Raw genomic sequence first — 25,147 nt, 5'->3', positions numbered from 1 at the left:
TAAAAAAACAAAACATATCTTAAGTATCATGTACTGATAGTATCTCCATTTCCTATTTCTTGTGTTTCTTTCCTATATTTTAATTTGAGCTTGTACTTTCCCTTCATTTTTAATCCACCATGGTTACCACTACCACACAATAATGATCAATTCCTATTTTACAGTTAGTATTCTGCCCTGGAAAACAAGAGCTTAATCTCCACTCGATTTTCATTGGAGTGAAAAGTTTAATTGGGTGTTATCCCACACCTTGTGTCTCAACCCTTTCTCCTTGTAGATTGTAAGCTCTTTTGGGCAGGGCTCTCTTCACCTCTTGTATCGGTTATTGATTGCTTTATATGTTACTCCTTGTAGAGTGTAAGCTCTTTTGGGCAGGGCTCTCTTCACCTCTTCTATCGGTTTTTGATTGCTTTATATGTTACTCTGTATGCCCAATGTATGGAACCCACTTATTGTACAGCGCTGCGGGATATGTTGGCGCTTTATAAATAAATGTTAATAATAAAAATAATAGAACTTAGTGCTGCTGCTGGACTGCACTGAGCTCAAATAACCCATTGTAAACATGGTCAGACGAATTGAAACCATCATCTTTCATATTTTTCCAAAAATGAGCTGACATCTATGGGTCTGACCCTGCATCGCTTCGGTTAACCAGTCGCACGCGAGAGGCTTGTGTCTTGTGGGACTCAAAATAGAACACACACCTCAGGCACAGTGACGTACTCTGATGTCGTCCCCTACAGAATATACTGAGTCAGGCCGAAATAGCAGCCTCATCTTCCAGTCTTTCTGGCTGGGTGCATTCCTGGCATGATCTGAATATGTGACGATGAAGCCAATGTACTGACGCTGCAATTGCTTATACAGCCATTCAATGCATTCCTAACCTGCTCCATTATAACATATTATAACTTTCTTAACTGCTTTTAGTCAGCAAACACAAGCATCAATCTAATAACCTCCACCTTAGTATCTGTGTGTATAAGGTAATAGTACCTTAATTGTGCAGTTATTAGAGATCATTTGCTTACGGCATTACACTTGGCTCATTCATTAAAATGACCTACCTTAAAAAAACATTCTTGCACTTCTGTATAGTCGTGCCCTGTGCCGCTGCCTTCCTCCTGTCTATTGTTCTGAGCCTCTACACCCCCTGGTCCATCGCTGCTACCTGATCCTTCCTGCCCCTAATGCCCTTCCGCACTACCTGTACCTTTAACCAAACTCAGTCATTTATGAAACCAGAGCTGATGTCACTTTAGAGGCAGATTGACCGGGGGGGATGTGAGCCTGCAGTTGACACAGGTACCTAGGCAGCTTGGTCAGGGAATTAGGGACTCTTTGCCCAAAACCTGACTGCTTTGTGGGTATTCCATGATTACCTGATATCAACCAGGGTAAAAAACATGACTTTTGTGTAAGACATTGCGCTTTCCACACTGCAGTAAGTAAATGATCCCTATGATTTGGTTACAAAAGATAGGTTGTCTGTTTTGTTGGACAGGGGGTTCCACTGACTCTAAGCTAAGGACAGACATAGTGGTACATAAGGGTACCCAGATAAACAGAGGTACAGTAGCTATAAATGAAACGTTCTTGGAGTTTCAGTACACAGAATGACATTACTGTACCCAAAAAATTGCAGTCTATTGCTTTTTGATTATACTTATCGTCCACAAATACGTGCTTGTGTACAAGGATTGATTCAATATGGGCTCAGATCACTGTCCCACAACAAAGAATGGCAAATTGCAAAAAAGAAGCATGTAGTTCCCCTTTAATCATATACCATGCCGTTCCTGCTTTATTGTTTCTGAAAGTGAGACCAACTTCCTTTTAGTCCCACATACAACAAAGCTCTTCTCGTATGTGTACTCTAGAAAGCGACCTGGCATTTGTGCTTTAGTTCCCTCTTTGGAACCATTCTCACGTTGAAAACAGCTCACAGCTATTCTTTTATTACATTATCTCTTCTTTTTTTGTTCTTGTTTTTTTTTTTTGCCATTCAGAACAAGAACCCATTAACGAAACAATGACAATAGGTGGGCTTTTAGGAACCCCTAAATAACATTTTTATCTGCACTTATGTGACTGCTCTGGGGCATTACATCCAGAACAAGTAAAAACTAGAGACGTTGAAATGTATTATTCAGCCTGAAGAACTTGGGCCAAACATTGCTGTGTAAATCTGCCCTATAAATACTTCAGCAATGGCTGGTACATAGTTTCTGGTGGGGAGAAAAGCATGAGAGTATAGCAGCCCTAATCAAATCCTTGACGCTTTGTTCTAATTATTCTGCCCTACTGCTCCCAAATTATCATCCAATGCACAATGGTATTCTCTCTGGAGCACAGCATTTATGTCAGAACTCTGTAGAAAAGCCGCTGAATCACTTTATTGTTTGCGTCCAATAATCTTTTTATTGTAAGTCACAATTGAAGGGGGTCAATAAACTTCCAGCAGGCATCCCAAAATAATTAGGATTGAGTAAGTGACATTCAAGCATAAATACATGCCCCCCTGTCCTGAATGGGCATATTTGCTATGTTCCTTTTACTCTCTACAAACCTCATGAATGTTGCACACAAACCAAACATGGCCCCACAAAGGTTGGTGTTTAATTGTCTGGGTATTGTATAATATGGCCATATATTCAGTTGCAGTTGGAAAACTGGTCCACAGGCCAAACAGTTTATTGAATGGCCTCCTCAGCTTCTCACTAAGTATAACAAAATTGTACTAGCAAAGTTTGGTTTACAGTCATGGAATGTCCCAGACCATGACATAAGTGCTGCAGATCATGTATATGAAACATTATTGTTGGATAGATAAATCACAGACATCTAGGGTGCACAAAAGATTATCTTTCATTTCATATGATGACAATTCCACCATAGTAACAATACTGGATACTTGAGAAAAGTTTGCCAATATTTAAAAACCTATAGCAGCCAATCAGCCATTAGCTTTGTTCAGTCTAGTGTGGTTTGAATGTTGAAAGCATATTTTTTATTGGTTGCTATTGCGTGAATGATTGTATAGCTGTTATCCGTCATCCATGTGTACTGAACTCTTAGAGTGTAGGCAAGTAATAATGTATGTATGTCTTACAGGGATGAAAAGAACCAGTCTATCATCGTAAGTGGAGAGTCCGGAGCAGGGAAAACTGTCTCTGCCAAATATGCCATGCGCTACTTTGCCACAGTGGGCGGCTCAGCAAGTGAAGCTAATGTGGAAGAGAAAGTATTGGCTTCTAGTCCCATCATGGAGGTAAGACTACTGGTTTGTTTCTTTATCTCTCATTATATTGCAGTGTGCAAAATTCAATATTTATCTTGTCCTTCTTCTGTTCTTATTCAGGTCTCTGCGCTTTTGATTCACTTTAGAAATACAGTGTAAAGTTCCCATAGTTTCCAAACAAGTTTACTAGACTTTGTTATTATTATTAACATGCACTTATAAATCACCAACATGTTCTGCAGCATTATAAATGGATGTATAAATGACTATAAATAATAAATTTAATAACTGGGTGTATACATTAAACCTACAAGAAAGCCTACAAAAGCAACCAATAACAAATACCATAACCAATGTAAGAGGTCACAAAGTGTAAGGGTGAAGACACACAGAGCTACTAGTAGCAGCTACTTTTTCGCGCCTTCTGAACACCAGAAAATACCCTGCCATAGACAATACTGAGAATTGCCTCTGCTAAAACACATGTAGAGTTATAACACGTTATCACTAAATGATCAGCATTGTCTATTTTAGTAGCCACAACAAGTAGCTGCTACTAGTAGCTCTGTGTGTCTCTACCCTAAGGGCTGTGACAGGCCCCCTCCTCTGTTCAGGGATGTTTTTTCCAAGCTGGCATAAATGGCCTCTTTCACACCTCTTTCAAATGTCTATGAAGATTTTCATTCATCCAGGTCATGGTATATCTAGTATAAATAAATTTAAAGCAACTGGACTTGTTAAGTAATCATTGAAGACGTTTCACTACTCATCCGAGCAGCTTCTTCAGTTCAACTCACTGGTATGGGAAGTCCTCTTTCAAACCATCTGTCCTCTCGGTCCAAGATATGCATGTTACTATCCTCAAAAGAGTGACCTTTTTCTTTGAGGTGTAGATAGACTGCTGAGTCTTGTCTCAGGGAGACAAAAGCTGGTGCACCCTAAAGACCCTACACCTAAGCACATGAAAAGTAATGTGGTCTATGCTGTCCAGTGTAGTGAAGAGTGCTCTGACTTGTACATTGGGGAGACAAAACAACCTCTCTGAAAGAGAATGGCCCAACATAGGCGGGCGAACTCCTCAGGACAAGACTCAGCGGTCTATCTACACCTCAAAGAAAAAGGTCACTCTTTTGAGGACAGTAACGTGCATATCTTGGACCGAGAGGACAGATGGTTTGAAAGAGGTGTGAAAGAGGCCATTTATGCCAGCCTGGAGAAACCATCCCTGAACAGAGGAGGGGGCCTGAGACACCGCTTGTCACCAACATACAATGGCGCGTTGACATCCTTACCCCGGCGGTTTCACAACAATTCACACTTCCAGTCATGTACTTTGAAGGATTAAAACTTTCATCAATGGGAATCATGGTACCATTGTGATTGTATCATACCTTCTTACACCTGTCAGTTTCAGCTAACCACCTACCAGTCATTTGAACTGAAGAAGCCACTCGGATGAGTGGTGAAACGTTTTCAAGAAAAACTCAGAAAAGTCCAGTTGTTTTAGACTTAATTCTTCTAGATACTCAATAGTAAAACACCTTAATCTGGCTCAGCCAAGTCGTGGAGAAACAATAGATTATCTAAAAACAGTTCTAATGTGTAGTGCTGGCTTCTTCTGAAAGTTCAGGCTGAATGCACTGGGATGGTGCCTACACAGTGTGTAACGAGGTTCTTGTAGGGGGCACTATCTATTTCCCTTTTGAATGCTCATTTTTAGGTTACAGCTGTTTTCCTTTATGAGGAATGCCTGCTGATATGCTTTGCCTTTCTTTCATCCAGGCTATTGGGAATGCCAAAACAACCCGGAATGACAACAGCAGCCGATTTGGAAAGTACATTCAGATTGGGTTTGACAAACGATATCATATTATCGGTGCCAACATGAGGACTTACCTTCTTGAGAAATCACGTGTTGTTTTCCAGGTGTGTGCCTCAGCCTATGAAACCTAAAAAAAAAGTAAATATGGGATAATCATCAGAATTATATTTAGGGGATGCAAATGGTCCTTCCTTTGTTCTCACGTCTAGTAGGGTTCTACAACAGGCAGTGTAAAATGGTGATAATGGTAAAAGATGTTAGCAGTAGGGTAAGATGATTGTAAGATGATTTTTTTATTAGTGCTGCCCAATGTGCAGCCACTCAGTAGTTGTTAGACTCTCAGCAGTTCTTTTTGTAGTCCAGCAACAGCTGAAGGGCTGCATGTTGGACAATCTCATTTCATATAATGAATGGGCCTTCCAGCACCGGAAGCCTTTCCATGCTACTTGCCATTTAGATGTATGGAAACTCTGTGTTTTTTGGCCATTAAATGTGGTGATAGGTGGCTCAGAGTGGTGTGGACCTTTTCTCAGCTGACTGAAATACTCCGGCAAAGAAACATTTCTCTTTAGCATCTGTATAAAAGTCCTTTTCACGTGTATTAAGATTGAGAATCTCAAAGGCTGCAATCAGATTTCTAAATCCCTTTACTTTCCATCGGCTGTGATGGAAATTTAAGCAGTTTTCTGACAAACCGCTGATCAGTAGGAGAACGCAGAGCAGTTACTGACTCATATCGGAACAAAGCCTTTCCGCTTGCCAGAGGAAGAGTCATTCAGCAGTATATTATGTTATACCGTTTTGCATGAGTTGGTGGGGCAGCTGCCATTTGCAGAAGGTTATGTAGCAGTTAGCTCTTTCCTCTGCTGTGGAACATGAGGGATAATTGTTGTATGACAAATATTATATCACTAACATTGTTGAAAGGAGAACCATGGTTTAGAGCCAAAGCCATAGCTAAGCTTCTTTCTAAAACTTGGCTAGTTTAAAGTAGCAGTGCCATCATAATATAAATATTATATTCATGCAATATTTATGTAATGCTTACTGAAGTAAACTTTGGGAGAAAATAATTTAGATTGCTTTAGCCTAGATAGCTATAATAACGCAGGGCAGGACTGCTGCTTACAATGGAGATCAGACAGGATCTGTGCCACTCTGACACAATGCTCTGTTATACAGATAGCTAGAATCTCAGCCATAAAGCAGGGCAGGACTGCTGCTTACAATGGGGGGGATCAGATAGGATCTGTGCCACTGTGACAGAATGCCTGTTTATACAGATAGCTAGAACCTCAGCCATAAAGCAGGGCAGGACTGCTGCTTACAATGGGAGGGATCAGATAGGGATCTGTGCCACCTGTGACAGAATGGCTCTGTTCATAACAGATCCGCTAGAATCCTCAGCCATAAGCAGGGCAGGACTGCTGCTTACAATGGCGGGGATCAGATAGGAATCGTGCCACTGTGACAGAATGCTCTGTTATACAGATAGCTAGAATCTCAGCCATAAAGCAGGGCAGGACTGCTGCTACAATGGGGGATCAGATAGGATCTGTGCCACGTGGGACAGAATGCTCTGTTATACAGTAGCTTAGAATCTCAGCCATAAAGCAGGGGCAGGACTGCTGCTTTACAATGGGGGGATCAGAAACGGCATCTGTGCCACTGTGACAGAATGCCTCTGTTATACAGATAGCGGATAGAATCTCAGCAGGGCAGGACTGCTGCTTACAATTGGAGGGATCAGATAGGATCTGTGCCACTGTGACAGAATGCTCTGTTATACAGATAGCTAGAATCTCAGCCATAAAGCAGGGCAGGACTGCTGCTTACAATGGGGGGATCAGATAGGATCTGTGCCACTGTGAAAGAATGCTCTGTTATACAGATAGCTAGAATCTCAGCCATAAAGCAGGGCAGGACTGCTGCTTACAATGGGGGGATCAGAAAGGATCTGTGTCACTGTGACAGAATGCTCTGTTATACAGATAGCTAGAATCTCAGCCATAAAGCAGGGCAGGACTGCTGCTTACAATGGGGGGATCAGATAGGATCTGTGCCACTGTGACAGAATGCTCTGTTATACAGATAGCTAGAATCTCAGCCATAAAGCAGGGCAGGACTGCTGCTTACAATGGGGGGATCAGATAGGATCTGTGCCACTGTGACAGAATGCTCTGTTATACAGATAGCTAGAATCTCAGCCATAAAGCAGGGCAGGACTGCTGCTTACAATGGGGGGATCAGATAGGCTCTGTGCCACTGTGACAGAATGCTCTGTTATACAGGTAGCTAGAATCAGCCATAAAGCAGGGATGTATTGCAAAATGCCAGAGCGCACACCTTGTCACAAATAATAGAGGTGCAAAGACCTTGGAGAAAACCCAGTCAGTAACAAAAATAATCACATGACGTGATAATGCAGGGAAGGACTGCTGCTTATAATGAGTATCAGATAGTATTAGATAGCTTGATGGGGGATTTCTAAGCTGGCCATTCATACACAGATAAAATTGCATAAAAAACCCCAACATACCATTAAAGTAGGTCAACAAATTTAAATATTAAGGAATTTGGATCAGTGCAAACCCTAACAAATATATCACAGTTTATCTGGACACCTTGTCCCCTTACCTCACAGCTCGCTGGTACAATGGTACAAGCTGCCACTCTCTTTCTAGAGTCCTATAACATATATGTATATACCTCCTGGAATTTTTATATATACTACATAACGCCCCAAACCCTTTTTTTTTTTAAAAAAAAAAACAACCAAATTATTTTATCATTGATATGGAACAATCAACCCCACAGAGTGACCTGGATAAAATTGTGCACCCCCCTTGCAGAGGGAGGCCTAGCCCTCCCCCACTTCTGTTTTTATTTCTTAGCTTCACAGATTCACTTTTAACCATGACCCTTATAACCCAAAGATGCAACTTCAAGTGAAAATACCTGACTCCTTGGGAGGATTAAGTAACTTTCCACATTGGAGACCCACAGATACAGTCCCACTTCCAATGACTCTCACCCTACATAAAGCTTGGACCATAGCGCTCACACTGTTTAAGCATCCGCCACGTTTACTCACAACCTGGCTACCCCTCTTGGGTAACCTGTATTTAACCCAACTTAGATTACTTCAAGATTTCATATTCTGGCCCCATAATAATACTAGGATTTTGGGAGACCTTATGGAACACTCGGCTTTCCCCACATATGCACAGATTCAAAAGAAAGCTCAGCAACCTACCCTACCCATCTCTAAATACTTGCAGCTGCTCATGGCATTCAGGGCCCAATTTGCCCATTGCCCCCCAACTTACCTCTCTGACAATGGAGGAGACACTCTATTCCTGTAACACAAGTATAGCTGCCTTATCTCCATTATCCGCCGTTGGTAGGATTCTGTGACTTGTAGTTGAACCAACAACTGACTTGCCAGTATCTGGTCTGAGCTTTATTCATAAAACCTATGTTTTTCTAAAGTTAAAGAAATAGTAACACCAGAAAATGAAAGTGTATAAAAGTAATAACAATATAATGTACTGCTGCCCTGCACTGGTACAGCTAGTGTATTTGCTTTGGAAACATGACTATAGTGTAGCAGACAAAGCTGCTGTGTAGCCCGGGGGCAGTTTTTCAAGCTAGAAAAAAGGAGAAAAAGGAACAGGTTACATCGCAGATAACAGTTATGTTATCTGCTATGTAACCTGTGCCTTTTCTCCTCTTTTCTAGCTTGAATGGCTGCCCCCGGGGCTACACAGCAGCTTATTTATAAAAACTATAGTAGGGTTTCTGTAGCAAACACCCCAGCTGTACCAGTGCAGGAATGGCTGCCCCCGGGGCTACACAACGGGGTATTTATATAAACTATAGTAGGGTTTCTGTAGCAAACACCCCAGCTGTACCAGTGCAGGAATGGCTGCCCCGGGGCTACACAGCGGGGTATTTATATAAACTATAGTAGGGTTTCTGTAGCAAACACCCCAGCTGTACCGGTGCAGGAATGGCTGCCCCCGGGGCTACACAGCGGGGTATTTATATAAACTATAGTAGGGTTTCTGTAGCAAACACCCCACCTGTACCAGTGCAGGAATGGCTGCCACCGGGGCTACACAGCGGGTATTTATATAAACTATAGTAGGGTTTCTGTAGCAAACACCCCAGCTGTACCAGTGCAGGAATGGCTGCCCCCGGGGCTACACAGCGGGGTATTTATATAAACTATAGTAGGGTTTCTGTAGCAAACACCCCAGCTGTACCAGTGCAGGAATGGCTGCCCCGGGGCTACACAGCGGGGTATTTATATAAACTATAGTAGGGTTTCTGTAGCAAACACCCCAGCTGTACCAGTGCAGGAATGGCTGCCCCCGGGGCTACACAGCAGGGTATTTATATAAACTATAGTAGGGTTTCTGTAGCAAACACCCCAGCTGTACCAGTGCAGGAATGGCTGCCCCCGGGGCTACACAGCAGCTTATTTATATAAACCAGTGTTTTTCAACCTTTTTTGGGCAAAGGCACACTTGTTTCATGAAAAAAATCACGAGGCACACCACCATTAGAAAATGTTAAAAAATTTAAATCTGTGCCCAGCAGCAGTGCCCCCCTAGTACATTGGTGCCAAGAGCAGTGCCCCCCTAGTACATTGGTGCCCAGCAGCAGTGCCCCCCTAGTACATTGGTGCCAAGAGCAGTGCCCCCCTAGTACATTGGTGCCCTGCCTACGGCACACCAGGCAACATCTCGCGGCACACTAGTGTGCCGCGGAACAGTGGTTGAAAAACGCTGATATAAACTATAGAAGAGTTTCTGTAGCAAACGCACACATTTTACTAGTGCAGGGTGACAGAGCATTGAATAATACTTACTTTAAAACACTTTCATTTTTTGGTGTTACTGTTTCTTTAAGGAAATTAACTACGGTAATTGGGTATTGGTTGCTAGCATTTATTATTTCATAGAAACTTTTTTCTTGTCTACCCTGTATTAAAGTTTTCATTTCATTTTCAGGCTGATATGGAAAGGAACTACCATATTTTCTACCAGCTCTGTGCCTCTGCCAGCCTGCCGGAGTTCTCCGAGCTGTCATTAGGTAAGTAATCATTTACGGCTCAGCTCTTCCCCTGAGATAAACGAGTCCTTTGAAGCAAAAAACAAACGTACCAGTATTCATTATTGTGTCAATTTCAGTAATTAAATCCCATACATGTGTGCCTGGGTATAATTAAATCAGAATAGTCATTATTCAATCATTAATAACTCTGACAAAGCATACATTTTGCTTTATCTTTTACTTGGGCAAATTGCAGCTGGCTGTGCCAATTAATCCTACAATAGCACATATGTCTGACAGCTGTGATAGACATGTTAGAGTGCCTGTCGGCGGTTCCGCCATTATTGATTTCTGGGTAATAACATTGCCTGCCAGCACTTAGGGGCTGATTTACTTACCCACGAACGGGTCGAATGGAGTCCGATTGCGTTTTTTTCGTAATGATCGGTACTTTGCGATTTTTTCGTATGTTTTGCGATTTTTTCGGATTCTTTACGAATTTTTCGGATCCAATACGATTTTTGCGTAAAAACGTGAGTTTTCCTATCCTTTACGAAAGTTGCGTAAAAAGTTGCGCATTTTGCGTAGCGTTAAAACTTACGCGAAAAATGCGCAACTTTTTACGCAACTTTCGTAATGGATACGAAAAACTCGCGTTTTTACGCAAAAATCGTATTGGTAACGAAAAATTCGTACAGAATCCGAAAAAATCGCAAAACATACGAAAAAGTCGCAAAATGTTCGTTTTCAAGTCGGAACTTTTCCAATTCGGGTCGGATTCGTGGGTTAGTAAATCAGCCCCTTAGGGTATAGGTGTCACTCACAGTAAGACAGAAGAATAGGCAGGTGGCTGGAGCCTGTTACAAGTATAATATGTTCCTTGTATGTACAGCAAGTACTTATTACCTCCACAAATTAGTTCTATCATCCTACAAAGTAAATAGAATGATCAGTACTGAACTGGAGCCTGTGAGGTGTTCCTTGTGCATAGTAAGTTTAACCTTACTCAGGGCTGCCATTAGAAATCATGGGCTCCCACTAATCGTGGGCTCTTTAGCCCACTAGTCACAGGGGCTCTCTAAGTGGTGGACCCTGCCAAAAAGTAGAAAAAGCCCAAATGAATAAAAAATGCTTGAATACATATACATGCCCCTGATATGCCCAGCAGTGCCTTAATTTTGCCACAGCTTTGATCAACTTTGCCCCCACAAACCCCATCCCACTGCGGCCTGTGAATCTTGTCTTTGCATCTCTTGGGCAACTCTCTCCTGACTGAAGTACTCCTGGTACTGTCCTAATGCCAATTGAGCATAGATATACCATGTAATACATTTAAATATATATATGTATAAATCATAAATAGTACAGTCTCCATTTATTTACGTTTTTTTATTAATTCAATTGACCTCTTCCCTAATCAGAGTACAGATACTATTTCAGAGTACAGATACCATTTCAGAGTACAGATACAATTTGCCATATGGCTACATGATGAGGCACGTGCATGTAATAATTAACTAGGATACAGCATTTCACTGAGAGATAATTGACCTTGGCTTGAAGTGATGTAAACTGTATCTGGTAATGTTAATATATATATATATATATAGTTCTTGCCATGTTTATACAGCTTAAGAATTCTTAGCTGCTCTTCCTATATATGAGAACTTGCCAGATGACCAGTAAACTTTAACTTGCTCCTAGACAAATTCAATCAATTCCACCCCTAAATAAAAAACGTAGAAATGGGGGTGAATGAACTCAATGTAGAGGGTCCCAAATATTACGCTTAACTTTGAACATTACACAGAAAATGATATTCTAAGACAATTTACATTTTTTATTTTTTGCGGTTTTTCAGCTGATTTCTAGTTTAGAATTTCAGCAGCTAGGGTCTTGTTTACCTTAGCAACCACACAGGGGTTTGAATGAGACACGGGAATATGAATAGGAAAGGAATTGAATATAAAGAAATGGATAAGTAAGAAACATTATCCAGGGGCACCATCAGATTACATATTGATTCTCTGTAAAGTAATTTGTAGATATGTCAGTACTATATTAATATAGGATAATAAATACATTATAAAGGTGCTCTTTGTATCTCCCTAATGGGTAGTCCTGTCATTCCCTTTTTCCGGGATGCCCAGTGCTAGCATGTTCCAACCATAAAACATTTCTACAGCAAAATGAAAATCTTCCATATATTTAAATGGAGTGGATTATAAATAGTTCCAGTTTGGTTTATTAATATCCCATCCTTGGGCTGGGGGCCTACATGTTCTGCTTTGCTCCTTTAGGCTGAAGAGCTATAGTCACATTATTATGCATTTTTCAGCATTTCTCGTTTATGGGAAAGGATCACAGCATTCTCTGAATGAGATATGAAGAGCGTGATTTTGGGCTGGAGATGGGTTCATAAAAGCTTTTAATTCCATTATAGAGTGGTCACTATAACCTTTAGGTTTGGCGAGTCTATGATAAGTTCTCTGAAAGTACACAGCTGTCCCTCTCACTGTGGTCCAAAGCTCAAAAAATCCACAATCCCACTTAATACAAATTCCCTTTCTGCCTAAAGGTGCCCCTACACGTTAAGATCCGCTCGCTTGGCGAGGTTGCCAAGTGAGCGGATCTTGTCCTGATATCCCCACTTACGGGTGGGCGATATCGGGAAAATATAGGCTAATTCGGTCGTTTGGCCCTGGGGCCAAACAACTGAATTCTAGTGGCAGCAAGGGCACAATTAGTTCGGGACCGCATCAATGAGCCGATGGGACCCCCGATCCGACTGAATCTTTTAACCTGCCCAGTCGATATCTGGCTGATTTCTGGCCAGGGGCGGTTCCGCCATTATTGATTTCTGGGACCGATATTGGCAGCTACAATCGGCCCATGTATGGCCACCTTTACACCAAAATATTCTTTTTGTCCCTAAATCAGTTTTTTTAATCCCTCAGTCAGTTTAATAGCTAAAACTGTGCCTTTTCTCCTGGCCACCTTTACACCAAAATATTCTTTTTGTCCCTAAATCAGTTTTTTTAATCCCTCAGTCAGTTTAATAGCTGAAACTGTGCCTTTTCTCCTCACAGCTGAAGCTGAGGAGTTCTTTTACACCAACCAGGGAGGCGACCCCGTTATTGATGGAGTGGATGATGCTGAAGACTTTGAGAAGACGAGACAGGCTTTCACACTTTTGGGTAAGGGTGAATGTGTAGTTGCACTTGTCATAAAGATGAGTTTATCATCAGCGCTGCCTCTGCCCACAACATTTTTACAGCCTGAGACAGCTTCATTGCAATGTAAGTGTCAGGAATTGAATGAGGACCTGACTTGGACATTTGTCAGGAAAACCTTCTGGGTCTGAAAGTGGCAGTTTCCCAAGCAATTTATTTTTCCTTATTTTGCTTCAGAACTGTATAATATAGACTGATATTACAATACTATTTTTAGTTGTTCTTTATTTTTGTATTGTTCTTCTATTATTTCCATTTCTGTTCTCCTCTCTCTAACTTTCAATATAAAATTAATTCCATAGGTGGGAGAATTGATCCCAGAAAATCTAAAATTACATTCATTTGTATACTTGTTTTCTTTTCCTTATCTATTCATTCCCATTTCTGTCTTTTGGCTTATCATTCAAACTACTGCCTGACTAGTAGTGTAAGTTTAAATTTCAGAGTAATATTCTGCAGAACTAAAAGTTCAGAAGAATAAAACATAAAAAAATGAAAACCAGTTCTACATTTCTCTGTACAGGTATGGGAACCTGTTATCCAGAATGCTTGGGACCTGAGGTTTTCCGGATAAGGGATCTTTCTGTAATTTGGATCTCCATAACTTAAGTCTGCTAAAAATCATTTAAATATTGAATAAACCCAATAGGACTGTTCTGCCCCCAATAAGGGGTAATTATATCTTAGTTGGGATCAAGTACAGGTACTGTTTTATTATTACAGAGAAAAGGGAATCATTTAACCATTAAATAAACGCAATAGGGCTGTTCTGCCCCCAATAAGGGGTAATTATATCTTAGTTGGGATCAAGTACAGGTACTGTTTTATTATTACAGAGAAAAGGGAATCATTTAACCATTAAATAAACGCAATAGGGCTGTTCTGCCCCCAATAAGGGGTAATTATATCTTAGTTGGGATCAAGTACAGGTACTGTTTTATTATTACAGAGAAAAAGGAATCATTTAACCATTAAATAAACCCAATAGGGCTGTTCTGCCCCAATAAGGGGTAATTATATCTTAGTTGGGATCAAGTACAGGTACTGTTTTATTATTACAGAGAAAAGGGAATCATTTAACCATTAAATAAACCCAATAGGGCTGTTCTGCCCCAATAAGGGGTAATTATATCTTAGTTGGGATCAAGTACAGGTACTGTTTTATTATTACAGAGAAAAGGGAATCATTTAACCATTAAATAAACCCAATAGGGCTGTTCTGCCCCCAATAAGGGGTAATTATATCTTAGTTGGGATCAAGTACAGGTACTGTTTTATTATTACAGAGAAAAGGGAATCATTTAACCATGAAATAAACCCAATAGGGCTGTTCTGCCCCCAATAAGGGGTAATTATATCTTAGTTGGGATCAAGTACAGGTACTGTTTTATTATTACAGAGAAAAGGGAATCATTTAACCATGAAATAAACCTCTGCCCCCAGTAAGGGGTAATTATATCTTACATGTAGTTTGGGGAAATTATGATGTAAGCGTGAAGTGAGCAAAGTACAATTTTGTACTTTTTCCCAGTTTAATCTGTCACAATTACATCAAAACAGACAAAATTGCACTTGCATTTTGAGTAATACAAATCAATGCAAGTTGTATCTAGCATTTTCGGGAGTAAAGGCCCCCATACACGGGCCGATAGAAGCTGCCGATATTGGTCCCTTGGACCGATTCGGCAGCTAATCGGCCCGTGTATGGGCAGAAACGAGCGGCCTGGCCGACCGATATCTGGCCCCAGGGCCAAACGATCGGATTATTTTTTTTTAAAGCAACTTGCTACCCGATATCGCCCACCCGTAGGTGGGGATATCGGGTAAAGATCCACTCGCTTGGCGACATCGCCAAGCGAGCGGATCTTATAGTGTATGGGAACCTTTAGTGTTTAAAATAGTGTTTGCTTCCCGTTCAAACACACCCACGCAACCCACAGTGGAACCCTGGAGCTTTAGTCCAGGGTGGTGGTAGCTTCAGGGTTTTATTCACCAGATGAGGCACATAGATGCAACCATAGGGAAGTGCAAGAGCATATTTAAAAGCAAGTACCTTAATAAAATACAGTATGTCAGTATGTGCTATCACTTGTGTTGATTTTAGAGCAACAGCACTTTGGGGTGCAATAATAAATGACCCCTGTAGTAGCAACTACCCTTTAATGGTCATTCCCTGTATGAGTGTGGGAAAGGGTGCAGGGCAGGGGGGGGGGATTGGGATCAGCAAGGCAGGTTCAGGTGGCACAGTCACCACATTTTTATTTAAGGGTCAGGAGCAATAGAATTAAACTTATAATCCCTACATAACAGAGAACAAGGCATAGGCCAAGCTGCACTTTCTTTGGCTGCTAGGGAGATCTATTATAAGAAAAATGTTTTTCATTTTAGAATTGATTGCCAGAGGCAGCTGACTTGATGTGACATTAATTTTGTATATAATCCCGGCTATAGCATTTTCTTGCTGAGCAACGACAAACAGCGGTGAGTGGTGACGCGCTCATAAAATGTTCATAGCTGCCTCTCGCACGGAATGAAGCCTTTCAGAAAGGGAACCGGTGCCCAGGGACAAGCAATCGCAGATTCGGATCTCCATTAAGGAGAATGAAGTGATGTTCTCTTATGTAAAAATAGGAAGTTTTCAGTATAAATCTAATGCTGGCTTATAAAGCACAGCTACACCATAAAAATATATTTGCAGCCTTGAAATACACCGGTGGAAGATGTGCCCCTTGTGCCATAGCCACTGATAATATCATCTAGTCGCTGCTTATAGACCATAAGAAATGGGGGCTTAATAGCACCATAGCAACCAATCAGATCTTCCTTTTCAACTTGCAAAAAGCTGATCAAAGCTAAAGGCTCATAGGTTGGTATTGGTAAATGCACATGTAAGTACAGCTCTGGTGAGTCACAGCAGTAATGGGGAACAGTGTAGATTACACCCTATAAACCCCTAGTTTGGAGCAATATGTGAGATGTGCTGTGTGCCTTTCCTAACCAGCCATAACAGATATGGGCTACACGTATTATAGAAGTATGTTATACTCTCACTGGCACTGGATAAATGTGATGGTGCTTAAATTCCAGGCAACCTACTAAATGTGACCTAAATTATATTAAATTCCATGTAGTACTGGCTCCATAATCTTTGTACAGACCACTGTGACCATCGGTTTTGTGCACATCCTTTGCCCCCAATACATGTCCATAAACCAGACTGATTGTGCTCTCTGTACTGGAAAACTCACACTTGTGTCTTTCTTCTATGGCAGGAGTGAAGGAGACTCATCAAATGGGCATCTTTAAGATTGTGGCTTCCATTCTGCACCTTGGAAATGTAGCCATCCAGACGGAGCGGGAAGGGGAATCGTGTAACCTGTCGGTAAGAGTTGGTTATTGTTTGGCATGAATAGAGCTGTAGTAATAATACATATATATAACAATGGGATATTATTATTACTGCCACATATTGATGCTGTGCTGTACTATATTTATATCCATATGTATAACTCTCTGACTGTAAAGCAGCAGACAGGAACTATTTTCCTTGATCTCACTTGTTTGTACGGGACTGTAAAGAGGACTAAAAAATCAATTTTTATAAAGTGAATAAAGTACTCTCTATTGTTAAATATAGGGATATTATAAATCACCAAGGAGTTCCATGATGATATTATACAGGCCATGGAACTCCAAGGTGACTTCTAATATGCTCATATTTTGCGACAGGGGGTACTTTATTTATTATAATATAGAAGTTTTAGTGAGTCATAGAAATTATATCACTAATCTCTGACGATATCACTAAGCACCGTTTATAATAATATAATTTACAGTTTGGTCCCATAGGTAAATTACCAAATTGTATATTATAAAGCAATACACTATATTTCTATGCACCGCCAATCCCAAGGCCAGTGACATGGGAACAAATAGACATGAAGCAGAACTGGGAATCTGTGGGACCTGTGGGACGATAATCAGCTTTGTGCTGCAGGTGTAAAACTAAATAAAATGTGCTTACTAGAAATGAGACAGCTGCTAATTGTGTGACCATTACTGTCCAATTGTCCAACGTACAGGCTGGTATTTCACCAACCTAGGTGGTAGATCTGTTACTAAAATGTAGTTGCTGGTAAATTTGTTATTACCTGTCCATCTGTCCCCTCTCTGGCCACAACCTACAGCTCCCAGGCCCACTCCTGCCCTGCCCATTCCCCACCCGCAGTTCACCTATTCCCTGCCCATGTGACGTCACAACCTCCACCGTATAATGTTACTGCCCCTGTCCCGCTCCTGCCATGCAACCCTACTTAGCACCCGATGACTGCCAAAGTTTTCGTTAAGAAACAACTGAAGGACCATAGGTTGGGCAATATAACGTGTTACTGTCACCATCTTCCCCTACAGTCACCATCTTGCCCTACCATCTCTATTTTGCTTTATTGACACAATCTTCCCCTGTTGTTTCCATCTCGCCCTACTGCTTCTATCTTGCCTTACGTTTGATATCTTGGTTTACCGTTACCATCTTGAATTACTGTAACCATTTTGCCCTGCTCTCTCCATTTTGTCCTACTGTCGCTATCTTGTCCTAATGTTCTTTTGTTGCCATCTTGCCCTACTATCACCATCTTGTTGATATCTTGCTGTACTGACTAGTATGCCACATGCTCTAAAGGCATCTTTGCGCAGCATACTTTGGTCTCATAGAAGATACTTTGCTGGAGCCCCAACTTCATACAAAGTTTAGTAAAATAGCTTAGTAAAGGAAAAGGTGTATCGATTCCCCCAACTATTGAGTGCTTTGAAGTAATGTACAGCTTTAATGTCATCCTAATTTAAGCCTTGTCTTTCATGGCTATATATGAGACTTTAGAAGCATCTGCCTTGAATTTTACTCTGATTAGCCTTCAGTCTGCTTCCCCATAAGGATGCTGTCCCCCCCAGTTTGGGTACCTCGGACAGTAGAGGGTTCTATAGAAAAATGCCTAAAATCTGGCCTGTTTTAAATATCATGGATCATTATATTGTGACTGTTGATTGGTTTAACACAGTGATTCCCAACCAGTGGCTCAGGGGCAAAATGTTGCTCATAAGCCCTTTGGATATTGCTCCCGTGGCCTCAAAGCAGATGGTCATTTTTGAATTTCTGGTTTGGAGGCAAGTTTTGGTTGCATAAAAACCCAGTGTAATTGCCAAACAGAGCCTTCTGTAGGCTGCCAGTCAACATAGGGGCTATCAAATTGCCAATTATAACTCTCATTGGCACCCCAGGAACTCTTTTCACGCTTGTGTTGCTCCCCAAAACTTTTTCCATTTGAATGTGGCTCATGGGTATAAAAGGTTGGGGATCCCTGGTTTAACGGCTTTAATGGACAAAGTAGGTTTTGATGTATAACTCATGTTTTACTGTAAAACATCATTGAATAAAATATGTAGATTCTCTCTCCTTCTCTCTCTTTCTATACTTATATAAAACAAATGCTTTTTGAAAAAAGTAATATTTTGTGGCACATCTGGAGCATGACCCTGTATGCGTATTGAGCTGTGATTCATACACTATAAAATGCAGCGCTGGGCCTCGGTGGGGAAAGCTGCTCCATTGGCCTGGCTTGTATTGCTTCCATAAAGTGAAATAAAATATTTAGTATTGCTAGTTCACAATGTTATAAATAAAAGCATATAGACAGACATGTGCGCTGGTGAGTAAGTATGATCCTCAGTGCCACCATTGGGGGGGCAAGTTGGGAATCCTGACAGGGGATCAGACATAACTGTCCCATTTGCTGTAAATTTTATAGTTTGGCCAACTGCTTGAGTCTAAGTCTCCCTGCTCCTCCCCCTTTAAGACGCCATTAGAGCCATCTAGTCCAGCCCACTGCATGAGTCACAGACTCCCTGCTCCTCCCCCTGCAATGCGCCATTAGAGCCATCTAGTCCAGCCCATTGCTTGAGTCAAAGTCTCCCTGCTCCTCCCCCTGTAAGGTGCCATTAGAGCAATCTAGTCCAGCCCACTGGTTGAGTTAAAGTCTCCCTGCTCCTCCCCCTGTAAGGCGCCATTAGAGCAATCTAGTCCAGCCCACTGGTTGAGTTAAAGTCTCCCTGCTCCTCCCCCTGTAAGGCGCCATTAGAGCAATCTAGTCCAGCCCACTGGTTGAGTTAAAGTCTCCCCACCCCTCTCTCTGTAAACTGCCCTCAGAATGTTCTAGTCCAGCCTCCTACTTGAATTAGAATCCCTGTTCCTTTACCTGTAAGTCACCATCAGAGTTTAATTAAAAAAAAAATGAATGGCACAGCAATAAATATAAAAGCAATAATGTTCTTACATTGCCAGTGAAGTTTGCTTGCAGTTAGCATGTGGTTACTCAGTAGGCCCATTATGGGATTATTGGCTGAGTATTGTGACTTCCAAACATCTAAATTACAAAATATTCACGGAAAAATACATTATTTGGATGCAATGTGCTGAATTACAGATAATAATTTTGCATTTTTTCATCTTGTTCAATGAGGCAAATACATTTGATCAAATCCACTTACGAGCAGAATTTACAAGTCGGCGCTTTTTGTGGAATATTTGCAGCACTGGCCGTTTCCCTTATAGAGGAGATGTAATGCTGTGCTAAGGCTGTACGGCAGTTATAGGCAGAGGAAATAATGTACTATTTTTTTTTTTATAGTATAGACATTTGGCAGCTCTTGTTGGACCATGAACCTTATGGCACACAAAGTACATTTTGGAGCATTGTTACTGCCGTGATATAAACTTCCCATGTCTCCTATTAAAGAATAAGGAAAGACTTATACATTGAAGGGTACAATTACTTAGGCACAACTTAGTGAAGATAATTGCTAATGTTAGATTCCAGGCCAGTGCTCCTCTTTACCAAAAACCCCACCTTCTGTCGTACTTTCTATGTGAGTGCCACACTTCCATCCTTTATCAATATCTCAGGGCTTGCTTGTGATGATCCAGCAGCAGCACATGTAGAGTAGATGGAAGTCCTGGACCAATGAGACAGGTGTACGAGAGACATGGTAGTGCCCATGGGAAGCCCATGGTATCCCTGGGAATTATCCCTTGTGGTCCTGATGCTCACATAGAAAGTATCCTGGGCCAATGCATTTTCATCAAAGAGTTGAACTAGCCTGTGGTTAACAATTATATTCATTGTGGGGTGCCCCCCAGTGAATATAACTTTCACTGGGGGGCAGTGTTGCCTACAAGGACCAATGCTTGCACTTTTTTATACTCTTGCCATCAGGAAAGGTGACAGGAGGCAATTCTGAGTTTGTGTTTATAGGATTGGCCAAAAAGTTGTGGGGTAAGAGATGGGCAGTGTGCAGGTAGGGTACCAGGCCTAACATGGTGTAGAAGGAAAGGCTAATAAAGAGTTAATCTCAAACTGCAGGCATACCTTCAGTTCTTTCAATAGTGCCCTTAAGTCTCCCCATATTTCTCCTGTTCAGATGATCAGAAGCCTCATAGGGAAAAAAAACGCTGAGCTGTGTAAAGAAAGTTCCGATAATGCCTCACTCCTGCACCGAGACCCAGACTGGTGTACATGCTCAGTTAGTAAGACTATGAGGAAGCTTCCTGCTGATTGGCTCAGAGCCACATTCCTAAAAGGGGGAGGGAGTTCTTGAGGTAAGGGGAGCAAGAGAGGGGAGAGAGGATAGAGCTGCGTGTCTCTGGCACAGGAAACCAAAGAGACAAGAAATCCTGTGTTTCTTTTGACAGAGAAGTCAGTGCAGCATTTCTGTGAGTACTTATGGCTGTGTTTACACAGACCTTTCTAATAAAGCTTCCTTAGTTTTTACCTTTCCTTCTCCTTTAAAGGTGGACTTCTCTTAATCATTTAAATGCTGCAAAAAGTGTTGGAATTTGTCCAACACACAAATTAGTACTATATGCGGTGAATCCAGAATAGAAGGTAATATTGAGCCAAATGCCTGAATAATGTGCTCTCCATCGGCTCCCAAATTAGTGCAAACGGACACCAAGCTGATGGCTAGCTAGGGTGGGCTTTGTGTGGGAATTCTTATTTGCTGTCTTTGAATATTCTCTGAAGTTTAGCAGGTTGACACTAAGTACTGAACAATGTAAAACTGGATTACAGTGCTCTAAACCGAGCTCATTGGGGGGCGATAAAAATCCAAGACTGCTCCTTCTCCTTTTGGTATTAACAAAAATATATATATTTTTTTGCTTTCCAGAAAGGGGATAAACACCTGACTCATTTCTGCAGTTTGCTTGGGCTGGAGCAGGACCAGATGCAACACTGGCTGTGCCACCGGAAACTTGTCACCACCTCCGAAACGTACGTCAAGACCATGTCTGCGGAGCAGGCTGTAAATGCCAGGAACGCCTTGGCCAAGCACATCTACGCCCAGCTCTTCAACTGGATAGTGCAGCACGTGAACAAGGCCCTGCACACCACCATCAAACAGCACTCCTTTATTGGGGTCCTCGACATATACGGGTAGGAATGTGACCGCCAAGTTGCGGGGATAATGTGGGCACGTGGGCAGAATTTGAACAACTCAGAGCAACCAGACAGATATTTACTTTTATTATTCTATCTGCAGATAAATTACTGGGTGCAGATAAATGGCTGCTTCTTATTAGAAAGATCCCATAGGAAAGTAAAATAAAGAGCCATTAATCTCTTAGTAATGGCACAAGTACAGGGGTCTTTCCATTGTGCAGCCCAGTAGAACAGTAATGAGTTCTGTAGGACCATGTAGGAACCAAACTACTCCAAAAATAAAAATTCCTGCCGTATTATCAGACTTGCCGTCCTCAATTATCTCTATGGCTGACTGAGTTCACAGATCTGTATCTTACAGCTTTATGTCCCGGGGGCAATTCTCACACCTCTGTCAGGACTTTTTCTTCTCAGTAAAGTTTGCTCTCATTTCTATTTCTATTCTGTGCATATAGAAATGTTTCTCTGAGTGCACTTTTGTGCAACTGTGTGTATGTAGAGCGGTGGCTTGGCACAGGCATGGGAATATAAATAGTACAGGGCCTGCAATAAAGATAAGTAATAAAAAGTAACAATAATAACAAACTTGTAGCTTTACAAAAGAATAGTTTTTGGTTGTCAGGGTCATTTGAATGCAGGCATAATGCAGAATAGAAAGGCAAATCATTAAAAAACTATAAAAAAAAATAATTAAAACCAATTGCAAAGTTGCTAGGAATAGGGCATTCTATAAACTACATTCTATAAACATACTAAAAATGAAAGGTGAATCACCTGTTCAAGTGTTCACCCAATCTTGCTCTAATTGACCTTCAAGATGGCCTTCCAGGAGTACCTAGGACAATAAAAGGCGTTTTACTAGTAGTAAAACTAGCGGGGTGCAGACCAGTGGCTACAGGGGGGCCTGCAAAGGGGGTCCAGTAAGAATCCAGTCCACTTGGGGAACAGGAGTGGCAGGGGCTTGTGGGTGCAGACTGCTATTCAAATATGTCCCTAAGTGGGCAAGACTAGGTTTAATACCCATGTCATATGTTGATGTTGCAAACATCAGTGGTGTAAATATAGTACAGGTTTGGGATCCCTTATCCGGAAACACATTATCCAGAAAGCTCCAAATTATGGAATGCCCGTCTCCCATAGACTCCATTTTAATCAAATAATTCAGAATTTCAAAACTTATTTCCCCTTTCTCTGTAATAATAAAACAGCACCTTGTAATTGATCCCAGCTAAGATATAATTATCCCTTATTGGGGCAGAACAGCCCTATTGGGTTTATTTAATGGTTAAATGATTCCCTTTTCTCTGTAATAATAAAACAGTACCTGTACTTGATCCCAACTAAGATATAATTACCCCTTATTGGGGCAGAACAGCCCTATTGGGTTTATTTAATGGTTAAATGATTCCCTTTTCTCTGTAATAATAAAACAGTACCTGTACTTGATCCTAACTAAGATATAATTACCCCTTATTGGGGGCAGAACAGCCCTATTGGGTTTATTTATTGGTTAAATGATTCCCTTTTCTCTGTAATAATAAAACAAGTACCTGTACTTGATCCCAACTAAGATATAATTATCCCTTATTGGGGGCAGAACAGCCCTATTGGGTTTATTTAATGGTTAAATGATTCCCTTTTCTCTGTAATAATAAAACAGTACCTGTACTTGATCCCAACTAAGATATAATTATCCCTTATTGGGGGCAGAACAGCCCTATTGGGTTTATTTAATGGTTAAATGATTCCCTTTTCTCTGTAATAATAAAACAGTACCTGTACTTGATCCCAACTAAGATATAATTACCCCTTATTGGGGCAGAACAGCCCTATTGGGTTTATTTAATGGTTAAATGATTCCCTTTTCTCTGTAATAATAAAACAGTACCTGTACTTGATCCCAACTAAGATATAATTACCCCTTATTGGGGGCAGAACAGCCCTATTGGGTTTATTTAATGGTTAAATGATTCCCTTTTCTCTGTAATAATAAAACAGTACCTGTACTTGATCCCAACTAAGATATAATTACCCCTTATTGAGGCAGAACAGCCCTATTGGATTTATTTCATGGTTAAATGATTCCCTTTTCTCTGTAATAATAAAACAGTACCTGTACTTGATCCCAACTAAGATATAAATAATCCTTATTGGATGCAAAACAATCCTATTGGGTTTAATAAATGTTTTATTGATTTTTTAGTAGACTTAAGGTATAGAGATCCAAATTATGGAAAGACCCCTTATTTGGAATACCCTTGGTCCCGAGCATTCTGCATAATGGGTCCTATACCTTTATAGAAAGGCGTAGCAGACCCTGCAGCTTTGGGGAGGGTATGTATCTTGCCGAACAAATGATAGGAATACACCAAATGCAGAGCAAATGACAGAGCAAAGGATATGGCTATACAGCAAACCATGGATTCCCAGCTTTGGCAGGGGGTCCAGCTAAAAGCTTTTGGAGGATCTGGGAGTTGTAGTTTAGCATGAAGGCAGCAGGTCTGCCTAGATAGAGTCCCCTGATTCCTGTATTCTCTAGCCTTTGGACCTGATGAACCCAAATATCATAAAATGATTGTAGACATTTGAGACACTGCAGAATACTGGGGACAAGGTTAATTTAAAAATATCATTAAGCAATAATAGATCTTTTATGTTCGTCTCCAACTTGGGATTTTCTAAATAACCCCTAGAAAAGGTTGTGTTGGACTACTGTAATGCTACGCGGCAGCCTGTACAGAGCAAGTAATTACACTTATCTCGGGCAGTAATAATAGCATCGTCTGTGAATATTCTTCCTGCAGCCCTCACTGTGATTAATGCAGGGGAATGGGAAGCATTCAGGGCAGCTGATAGGAGGTGCGCCTGATGGAAATAAATAATAAGAGTCACAGTGTGTGTACATCATTTACCAATCAAATGGCAAAATAAGCAATGAGCAATTTCTCCCCCACCCAAAGTGCAATGTTTTGAATAACAAACTGAATTTGGTGCATCCCTCATATATATAATATAATAATAATATTATAATAGAAAGAGTGCCACACACACAGGGACTTGATACAAAAGAAAAAGTGTTTTTATTGAAAAAATTCCAACCCTGTCCCTGAGGAAGAGCACTGGTTGTGCTCGAAACGTTGGAATTTTTTCAATTAAAACACTTTTTCTTTTGTATCAAGTCCCTGTATGTGTGGCACTCTTTATATTATTTTTTTTTTTTGACCTGCAGCAAGGGCATTTGGACTTGTATAGGGTGTGCTCCTCCCTGTGTACTATAATATAATAATATATATAA

General features: G+C 41.0%; 1 protein-coding gene across 2 annotated transcripts in view; it reads left to right on the top strand.

Annotated features, from left to right (window-relative positions):
- Nucleotides 1–25,147, top strand: part of myo5b (myosin VB) — a 127,034-nt gene that overhangs the window by 51,583 nt on the left and 50,304 nt on the right. For both annotated transcript variants that reach the window (XM_031894925.1, XM_031894924.1), the window contains exons 5-10: nucleotides 3,118–3,274; nucleotides 5,027–5,170; nucleotides 10,085–10,166; nucleotides 13,217–13,324; nucleotides 16,633–16,742; nucleotides 21,581–21,846. In XM_031894925.1, the coding sequence (XP_031750785.1) occupies nucleotides 3,118–3,274; nucleotides 5,027–5,170; nucleotides 10,085–10,166; nucleotides 13,217–13,324; nucleotides 16,633–16,742; nucleotides 21,581–21,846 (867 nt within the window). The remainder of the gene's footprint in view (nucleotides 1–3,117; nucleotides 3,275–5,026; nucleotides 5,171–10,084; nucleotides 10,167–13,216; nucleotides 13,325–16,632; nucleotides 16,743–21,580; nucleotides 21,847–25,147) is intronic.

Source organism: Xenopus tropicalis, chromosome 1, assembly GCF_000004195.4.
Source record: "Xenopus tropicalis strain Nigerian chromosome 1, UCB_Xtro_10.0, whole genome shotgun sequence".
NCBI classification, from domain to species: Eukaryota; Metazoa; Chordata; class Amphibia; order Anura; family Pipidae; genus Xenopus; species Xenopus tropicalis.
The sequence above is the reverse complement of the archived record's forward strand: the minus strand, read 5'-3'. Positions and strand labels throughout refer to the sequence as shown.